Raw genomic sequence first — 10,505 nt, forward strand, 5'->3', positions numbered from 1 at the left:
GTAGAGCTTTAGGTACGGCATGGTGATTCCACCAGAGGTTCTTTTATCCTTGAGAAGAGTTTTTGCTATCCTAGGTTTTTTGTTATTCCAGAGTTTTCTTTCTTTCTTTCTTTCTTTTTTGTTAATTAGATATTTTCTTTATTTACATCTCAAATGCTATCCCGAAAGTTCCCTATACCCTCCCCCTGGCCTGCTCCCCTACCCACCCTCTCCCACTTCTTGGCCTTGGTGTTCCCCTGTACTGGGGCATATAAAGTTTGCAAGACTTAGGGGCCTCTCATCCCATTGATGGCCAACTAGGCCATCTTCTGCTACATATGCAGCTAGAGACACAAGCTCTGGGGGTACTGAATAGCTCATATTGTTGTTCCTCCTATAGGGTTGCAGACCCCTTCAGCTCCTTGGGTGCTTTTTCTAGCTCCTCCATTGGGGGCCCTGTGTTCCATCTTATAGATGACTGTGAGCATCCACTTCTGTATTTGCCAGGCACTGGCATAGCCTCATATGAGACATCTATATCAGGATCCCTTCAGCAAAATCTTTCTGGCATATGCAATAGTGTCTGGGTTTGGTGGCTGATTATGGGATGGATCCCCGGGTGGGGTAGTCTCTGGATAGTCCATCCTTTCGTCTTAGCTCCAAACTTTGTCTCGACAATGAGGTTTTCTTATTGTTCTGTTATGATGGTTCTTTAGTCCATCCATGGTTCTTTCTCAGCTATGTGACTTGCAAATATTTTCTTGTGGTCTGCGGCCCCACTTTTCATTTCCCCAATAGTGTATGTTGAAGAAGGAATATTGTACATTTAATGTAAATTTTTAGTTTTGGAGCCAGGGCCCATGCTGGCCTTGAACTTGCGATCTCCCTTCTGCAGCCCATGTAGAGCTGAGCTTACACGTGCATGCCAACATGCACGGCAAGTTTTAAGTTTAATAAACCAGCTTATTACATCTTAAAATATGTAGTACTTACTGTACTGTACCTAAGAAACCTTTACCTAAACCAAAGTAATCAAGACTTTCTCCAGTTTTTAAGAGCATGTTTTTATTTGCATCTATTGATGCTATATAGTAATGAGTTTCATTATGACATTTGGTCACATCTGCTGCGCTTACCTCCATGTCACTCTGCTGGTCCTTTTCTCTAACTCTTTATTTATTTGCTTGTTTGTTTATTTATTTAGTTATTTGAGACACAGTCTCAATCTGTAGCCCTGGCTGGCCTGAAACTCCAGAAATACCCCCTACGTCTGCTTCTTGTCTTCTCTATGCTCTTAAATAAAAGTTCTACGGCTTTAGTTCCTACATCGAAGAGTGGGGCGCATTTTCTGGCTTTGTAAATGTTATGAATTAAGGTCCAGTTTGTGTTCTTCATTCTCCTTTCTTTCAGGTGGACATCTACTTGCTTTCTCGGTGTTTGTTATTGGTGTTATTGTGTTGCTCCCCTCCTCTGCTGAGCTGCCGTGGTGCTCTGTTGGAAGTTCATGGCCATAGCTGTGTGGGATGAGTTATAGGCAGTCTTTTCTTCTCCATCTGTCTATCTGTCTGTCCTTCTGTCTGTCAATACCACACTGCCTTGATTCTGCAGCTTGAAACATAGCAAGTGTCGACAGTAGAGAGTATAAAGTTCTACTCCCCCCGCCTTTTTTAAAATACAGTTTTGAGTAATTAGAGCATTTGTATTACCTTGTATTTTGGAACCAGCCTGTCAATGTCTATGGATAATTTCCCTGTTGTATTGTATAGCACAGCAAGGTAAGAAATAAACGGCAAATGAATCCAAAGGGGAATCAGTAAAATTCCCTTTTCTAGATTCGCCCTCAGGGTGAGTCCTCGATCATGTGGATTTTACTATTCATCTCCAGTGAATTTCCACACACAGAGCCCATAGAAGATCCACCCACACATGAGATATGAATTGGGAGCTGTACGAGAGCCCCCAGGACCTATACATTTGTAACAGTTCGCCAGTATGCAATGTCAAATACACCAACTATTGTTTGCCTCATATTGACAATTAGCTTAAGACAACATGATTTGTAACTAGAACTCGGTGTTATTTACAATTAAAATACTACTTACACTAGCATACAGTGTGAACGCTGTAGGGAATGACAATGGAGGTTGAACTGCTGAACAAAATGGCCGCAGTGTTGCCAATTTTAGAGGGACTTGTTTCGTTTCTACCAGAAAGTCTGATAGTTCAGTGGAATCTTTATCAAATTAAGGGAGCTAGCTCCCTCCTCTGCATAGTTTGCTGCAAGTTTTAGACCGAATTGTAGGGGCTGGAGATAGACCAATTGATTAAATGCCGCTGGGCAAGTCTGAGGACTGGATGAAGTTCCAGAGAGCTCAGATAGAAAGCTGGGAAGGAAGAGATAGGAGGAGCCCTGAGACCTCTTGGTTAGATAAACAAAGAACACACTGAGAAGGGGATAGCAACTGTGGAGTGACATTCAAGGCAGAACTGTGGCTGCCACATGCATGTACCTGTACACATGTGACTGTGCACAAACACACCTCAGCTGAGGCTGAGGCCTGTCAGACACCTTCTCTATAGCCTTTGAGGCAATCCAGTAAGTTTTGCTATTTAGTCTGTTGATTTGTTGAGTTAATGGTTGCTTTCCAGGTAACTATCCTTGTACATTGGGAACAAATTGCATTTTGCCGTATATTTTAATCTATTAAAATGTGTTGTCGGACTTCTTTGTATAAAATATGTAAGAATTTTTGTGTTCACATTATTTTTGTTTATTACAATATTAGCATACATTTCTTTGGTAACTTTGTTTTTTGATAATTTTCTTTGGTTCTTTTGTTTGTTTGTTTTTGTTTTTGCCTGGCACCTTGGGCATGGTGCTTGCAGCCCATGAGCAGTACTGTGGCCCCTTACTCGCCTCTCCACATCAGGGCAAGCGGTATGCGCAGCAGCAGCAGCAGCAGCAGGCTGAGTGGCCTGGCCTAGCAAGGCACCCTAGGGTGGGGCAGGCTGATGGTGGCCAGAGCTTTCTGGCACCGGATGACCCACCCTATTCTCCAGTTACATGCTCCTTTGCTGAAAGCTGTTGCTGCTGCGGCCATGACCACCACATCTCTAGTTCTTTTCTCTCAACAGAACACGCTGCTCCAGTCTGCTATCTCTCTTTTCTTAATATAATAACTTTTATTGATTCTTTGGGAATTTTGCATCATGTGTCCCAATCACACTCATTTCCATGTCCTCCTAGGTATGCCCTCTCACCCTTGTGGACCCCCCCCCCCCCGAAATAAAAATAGAACAGAGAAGTCCAGTTTGTGTTATCTTTATAGTCACTGGAACATGGTCAAACTCTCAGTGGCCTGCCCCTTAAATAGAATTGAGTCATTAACCATCTTTTCTCCAATTCCATGAAGCCACTTTTTAAAAGCATCTAATTGTGAGGCCTGCCTCTGTTAGCAGTTGAGGAGATGCTGTGCATCATCTCCTCCGCTGCGGCAGCTCCGGTGCATTTCCTCCTCCGCTGCAGCAGCTCCCGTGCATCTTCTCCTCTGCTGCTGCAGCTCCTCTGGAAGCCGTGCGCGCTGACAGCCGCCGCCATCTTGAATCCATGCTAGTTTGCCATTTTTGTTTATTGTTTCAAAGATGCGATTGCTCTACCTTCTGACTTGTGTTGCTCTGCACGAGACCTGTGTTGTTCTTTGTTTCTTTGTATGTACTGTAGCATTTCCCCTTTCTTGATGCGTTTTAGTTTTTTTTTTTTCTTCTACTTATCAATTTTTTTTCTAGTAACTTGTCAGTGATAGATATTAATTTGGTGGTTTTACCAGTTTCGTTTGGGGTTTGTTGAGCTATCAGAATTAGGGCTTTTCATAGTATTTGGGGAAAGTTTGACCACTGTTTATTTCTCCTCCTCCTCACCTTCCTCCTTCTCTTTCTCTTTCTCTTCCTTTTCTTCCTCAACCTCCTCACCCTCCTCTCCGTCCTCCTCCTCTTCTTCATGGTCGTCCTCCTTTTTTGAGAAAGGATTTATCCGGGTAGCCCTGGCTCTGTAGACCAGGCTAGGCTTGAACTCAAAAATTCATTTGCCTCTACTTCCTCAGTGCTGGAATTAATGTGTGAACTACCGTGTCCAGCTCCTTTTTTAAATTAAAAAAATTTTTTTTTTGGTTTTTTGAGACAGGTTTCTCTGTATAGCCCTGGCTGTCCTGGAACTCACTCTGTAGACCAGGCTGTCCTCGAACTCAGAAATCCGCCTGCCTCTGCCTCCCAAGTACTGGGAGACTTGCTTATTTTAATAATTCTTTCACACTCTACTTCTCTAGGACTCTACAGACATGGCACACCTGTGTGTGTGTGTGTGTGTGTATGTGTGTGTGTGTATGTGCATATGTGTGTAAATTCGGGTCACACGGGCAGTTTCACTTTTTAGTATTTTCATGCAGCCCTATAGTTTGTATGAATATTTCAGGTGGTGGTGTTGGTAGAATGAGACTTTGTTGCTGTTTGGTCCTATCATTTATTATCAGTGTTCTGTTTTTAAACTTTTTCAATATTGGGAAAATTAAGTAGTTGTTTTTTTTATTTTTTTTTCTCCCTAAAATATATGGATGGTGACTGAACCTCCCAGTAGCACGGTGCAGAGGCTGAAATGTGGAAACTGTTTAATAAGATTGTGTTTCCACAAAAACATGGAAACTGTTTAGTAAGTAGCTGTTTTTGCTAGTAGTTAATTTGCACTACATATGCAGTCCGATATGCTGATTTTAATCCAGTGGCAAACATTTGCTGTGTTGTTTTATAGCGTTCATTTGATGCATGACGAACACCTAAACATGCAGTCATAAATTCTCTTATTGTTGGATGCATAGGTTATTTTACCATTGACACAATATGTTTCTCCCCTCAGTTATTTCTTATTATAGTAAAATATACATAATATAACATTTACATTTTAACCGTTTATATGGCTACAACTCGGTGGCATTAAATCTGTTTACATTGTCATGTAATCCTCCGCTGTCCATCTTCAGGCTTTTTAATCCACCTAGCATGCGGCTTTCCTTGGGAGAAAAATGTCTGTAAGAAACTTTCATCTCAGAATTGGGAAGGCAGAACTGAAAGTCCAAAAAGCAGCTGAGACAAGTTTACCTTGTTAGTAAGTAAATGACTTAGTGGGGCAATTCAGAGAGCAGCGGAGAGCTGCCAACTGCAGCATTTCCCCAAATGTGTCAATCCCCTGCCCATCAAGGTTGTCTTTAATTAGTTTATTCCTCACGATATACTTTTATATCATAGCTGTCTTCTAAAGAGGGTGGAGCCAGAAACCATCTTGCAAGTGAAATAAGACAGAATAAGGGGAAAAAAATCACGTTTTCTCTTATATGTGGAACCTCTCTTTCTCTATCTATCTATCTATCTATCTATCTATCTATCTATCTATCTATCTATCTATCATCTATCTTTCTTTCTATTAATAATCTATCTATCTATCTATCTATCATCTATCTATCATCCACTTATCTATTATCTCCCATCTATGGCATGTACAACATGGAAGGACTTAGTAGAGAGGATGGTGAGGAAGAAAAGGAACACAGATATCATGTGTTCTCTCACATAAGAGATCTAGATTTAAATACACATACATGACATGAAACCAGAAAGGAGAGGAGAGGAGGGGAGGGAGGACGGGAGCCTAAGGAGGCGAACAAGGAGGTGGGGGGGGGGAGGAAGCAGAGCACAGATACATATGTATGAAAATGTCATGATGGAACCCATTATTTAGAAGTCTAAGAATGAATATTTGATTAAAAAAGTGTTAAAAACTGTCTTGCTAAGATTTAAGAAAATCCTTAATATAGACAATTGGAACATGACTCTCGATTTGAAACTCATGTCAGAGATTTCCCTGCATTTGTTCATCCCCAAATTAGCCCCGTTCCAGAAGATTCAGCTCTTCTTTGTGTCTGTTAGGATTCTTCTCATCTAGTGTTCGGGATGGGGCCTTGCTCAGTATTTAATCTGAGGAGAAGGATGAGCGGCAGGCAACCGGGCTGAGGAGACCAGGGCTGGGCCCCATTTGGAACTCTGGTTAGATTTTGTTCTGAACTTTGGAAAGCACAGACTTTGGGTGAACTGCTTTCATCTCGTTTTCTTCTCTTTCATGGTTAGGCATTAACTCTTTCTTCTCTGAATCTCCAAAGACCAAATTTAATTTTGCATAAACAGCTTGCAGTATAGTAAAAATGCTTTTCTGGGCTTTCCTGTAAACAATAGTGTTCACAGAATCTGCTTTGGGGTCGTGTGTAGAAAACAACCACAGCAAAACACAAACATAGATACAGTATACTCACTGACAAATTAATTAGCTTTATCTGTTTTTTTTTTCCCATCAAAGGGAATCATTTTAATAGGGTTCCATGTTTTTGCTGAGAATGGGTGGCTAACCCTTTGACTACAGATGGATCTTTCCTGGGAAAAGTTAACTTGTGAGTTGTAAAAGCCAATAATCTTACAGCGTGTGTGATCTTGTTTGGGCCTTAATAGTTGGTTGTTGCAAACTGGCCAGCCACTGGCTGTAAGTGTGTAAATCTTTCCATAAACAAAAGATAAAGGCTGCTAGACACAGCCCATCACCTCAAGAGGAAGCTTGTAAGAGATCTCCCTGCACTAGGTGATCTGAAATTAATTAGATTCTAGATTAATTAGATCAGCTCTTCATTGTGTCTGTCATGGTCCTCTGTATTTATTCTCAAGAAAACAAAAAATAACAGAGCTGTTGGGAATAAAATGTGGTCCAGAGGATGGGTCACCTCCAGCCTCCCTTCCACTGGTGCTAGCTTTCTGTTTCCAGTTAGTACTTTCTCCTTCCTTCTCCTGTAAGGTTCTTCCTAGGGCTCTGGCTGCCATTGGTTTACCCATCAACCCCTTGGTTAGATGACTCGACACATTGTTTAGAACACTTGCTAGAAAACAAACCTAGCCCATCTAATGTTGATACATTTTCTAATAAAAAAATCCTTAATTAAACTTTCTTTTCACTTCAGTGTAAGATAGTTTAATACCTTTGCAATACTGTGGAAAGTTCCAGCTCTTTGCTGAGTCTGACCTATCCTTTCCTGATTTTTCTCAAGACAAAAACCAACAACAAGAAAACAAACAAAGCAAACAAAAAAAAAAAAATCAAACCCATACTTCCATACTTTTTTCCTGTGGTGACCTATAGCAATCCTAAACATGTCCCCAACTAATGAGTTGTTTGTTTAGTCATTATCTAGAGAACCAATGCAGGCTATCTATCATATATAAGAAGACAAGAGAGCTGAGAATAAGCGCTTTCTCTAACCCGTGGCCTTCTAAGAAATTGTAGACTGGTGGGAGCCATCTCTAAAGTGTGGGAAAAGAGGTGGGCAGATTTTCTTTCTTATGTATTGGGGAATTTTGGACATGGCTAGTGAGGCGCTGTTGCTATTATCAACACACAATACCTTCAGAAACCACACTGGTTAGTGTTCAGAAGAATACGATGGGCCATTCTGGGGGTAAAAGCTGCTTAAGTGGTGTCTGAGTGCTGTGGAGGGGGCTGTGCGGGAGCTCTAATTGCACAGCGTGTTGCAAGACAATTTTATTCATTTTGACAAGAAATAGGCTTTTCCTTTTTAGAGCTGTTGCTATGGAAAGCATTAAGTGTGTAAGGGGGAGGGAGGACGGCTACATAGAAAATGCACTTTTACATAAGGAGAGGTAGAAAATATGGCTGCTTTGTGTCTTTATGTCTTTAGACCTCCGGGTTATTGTACTTCCCAGATGGGTTCTTATGCTTTTAATTTACATTTGAGAGTTTTCCTAAATGAGAATCTTTGGGGCTATGAAATAGTATTAGTGGATAGTCTACAATCTCCATCTGAAAATCTAAGTGGTTGTGTTACATGGACTGTTGAATCTAGCCGTTGCTTGACCACTGAGGTAAGACACAATTGTATTTATATGTTTTAACCCTTTACACATAATGCATATGGGCATGGCCCATATGATGGACTCTATTGTCATTATAAAGTATAGCTATTCTAGAAGCTGGGATGTAGATCACTTGATGAGTGTGCTTTCTTAGCATGAAGCCCTGCATGTAATCCTCAGCTGCACGTCTGTCATCTCAGCACTTGGAAGATGAAGAATCAGGGGTTCAAGGTCATCCTCAGCTGCAGCCTGACAGGCCATTGTGGGGTACAGGAGACCTGCTCTAAAAGAAACAAGAAGACAGCCCCAAACAAAAAACCCCAAACAGTAAAACAGCAGCAGCAGTAGCAGCAGCAGCAGCAGCAACAACAACAACAACAACAACAACAAACAACTGGCTTGGATTATTGCCTGTAATTCCAGTACTGTGAAGGAAGAGGGAGGTGGACCTCTATGGGTTTGAGGACAGGTTGGTCTACATAGTGAGACCCTTCTCAAGACAACAACACTAACACTAACACTAACAACAACAACAGCAACAGCAACAACCAACAACAAAGTTTTGTTTCTTACCAAAACAAAACTATAAAGTCTACTTATCTAGATATAAAATTAAAAGAAACAGCAGAGTGGACAAACTTGAAAAATTGGGGAACACACTAACCTTTGTTTATTTATTTATATGCTTATTTATTTAGTCCTAGGGCAGTTTTACTCTGGGACTTAAGAACAGCCCTTGGCTACTGGATAACCTTGCTGTGCAAACCGATGTTGAAGCCAAAACAGCATAGGTATTGCTTGGGAGAGCCTCAGACCTGCTTGGTCCAGGTTTCCAGGTTCCACCGTGAAGATCTCTAAGCAAGTGGAAATCCGAGATGAGCTGCATCGGATGGCAAGGTGAGGGCTGTCTGTAGTGCCCAGGGTCAGGGATGGCTTCAGTGAGCAGATAGAATGTTTCACTCTTGGACCAGTCTGACAAGAGAGCATGATCACTTTGTTTCTTCTTCCTGTGACTTTTCTCTTCTTGATTTTTGTTACATTTCTAGTTCTAAATGAGGAATGAGGGACTTCAGAAATCAGATACATTTCTGCAGATCAGCAATAAAAGAAATAATGAACAGGCATTCAAGAATTAGGAAAACGTCTGGAAAGATGGGAAAGGTGATTAAAGACTCCAAACACATTATTGATCCTAATGTGGTAAAATCATGAAAAATGTAAAGAATTTTTAATCGTTTTATGGGTATCGGTGTTCTGACTGCTTTGGATGTGTGTCTGTACACCCTGGGCATGCTGGTTGCCAGAAGAGGGCATCAGACCCCTGGCACTGGAGTTACAGACAGTTGTGGCAGCCATGTGGATGTTGGGAATTGAACCCCCACCCTTATGTCTCCAGCCTTAGGAAAAACCTTAAAACGTCTGATGTAGAGGTTTTGTTTGTAGCAATAAAACCAAAGGCTGATTAATGGAAGCAGTATTTGAGTTGTTTAAAGGCACGTTGCCTAGAGGCTGGAGAGAGATGGCTCAACTGAAGACTGGTTCTCAACCTGTAGGTTGTGACCTCTTTTGGGTCACATGACCCTCTCACAAGTGTTCCATGTTAGGTATCCGGCATATCAGATATTTACCGTATGATTCATACCAGTAGCAAAATTACAGTTCTGAAGTAGCAAAGAAATAATCGTATGGTTGGGGATGACCACAACGTGAAGGACTATATTAAAGCGTTGCAGCTCTCAGAAGCCTGGGAACCACCATGTTGAGAGTTCTGGCTGCTTTTGCAGAGGATCAGAGCAGAGTTCTCAGTATCCATGTTGGGCAGCTCCAGTTGCCTGTAACTGCAGTTGCAGGAGATCTGATGCTTTCTTCTGGCCTCCTTGAGTATGTCGGTGGACATGCACACACACACACACACACACACACAGACACACACACACGGACATTGCCTGGTTGCAAATCTCCATGGAAGGTTGAAGAATCAGATGATAGCTATGAAGTGATGGTCTGGGTCCTAGGGTGTAAGGCTACAAGGCTGCAGCTCTCTCCTAGCTGGTACTCCTGTTGCTGCAGAGTTCTAGAAGCTTCATCTTGCTTCCTTGCACCATTGTTATTGAACAGTGCATGCTGCCAAAAGTACATGTCTACACCAGCCCTTGCACTGTCTTTGCTTCCAAAAAAGGAGTGCTGGTGAGCTCTCTATTCTTGGGTAAGTCCCTCTATTTAGCTGCCTATGTCCTGGCGCTTTGTCTGGCTAGGAAGGTAAGTCTGACATTTTCATAGTCATTGTGGTAGGTAGGCATGGCCCCTTTAAGCTGGGGAATTCCTTAAACACAGGAAGAGATTTCAGATGCAGGTGGGTCCTTGAAAGAATTGTCTCTCCATGTATGCACATACATGGATGTGTGCATGTATATACATGGATGTGTGCATGTATATACATGGATGTGTGCATGTATATACATGCATGTGGGCATGTGCTTAATTTCTTTTTTTTATTTAATTTTTTAATTAAGGAATTATATTCATTTACATTTCAAATGCTATCCCAAAAGTCCCCCAGACCCCCCCCC

The 10,505-nt window shown here is 41.7% G+C and overlaps 1 protein-coding gene across 6 annotated transcripts in view; it reads left to right on the forward strand.

Annotated features, from left to right (window-relative positions):
* Window positions 1-10,505, forward strand: part of Syt16 (synaptotagmin 16) — a 255,141-nt gene that overhangs the window by 23,135 nt on the left and 221,501 nt on the right. The window contains exon 1 of one of the 6 annotated variants that reach the window (XM_029484286.1): window positions 8,762-8,832. The exons of 4 other annotated variants lie outside the window; for them this stretch is intronic. In XM_029484286.1, coding sequence (XP_029340146.1) covers window positions 8,811-8,832 — 22 coding nt within the window. In that variant the 5' untranslated portion in view covers window positions 8,762-8,810. Of the gene's footprint in view, window positions 1-8,761; window positions 8,833-10,505 lie in introns of those variants that run through there. One more of the 6 variants, XM_029484287.1, reaches the window with a different exon arrangement.

The sequence above is a fragment of the Mus caroli genome, chromosome 12, assembly GCF_900094665.2.
Source record: "Mus caroli chromosome 12, CAROLI_EIJ_v1.1, whole genome shotgun sequence".
Lineage (NCBI taxonomy): Eukaryota > Metazoa > Chordata > Mammalia > Rodentia > Muridae > Mus > Mus caroli.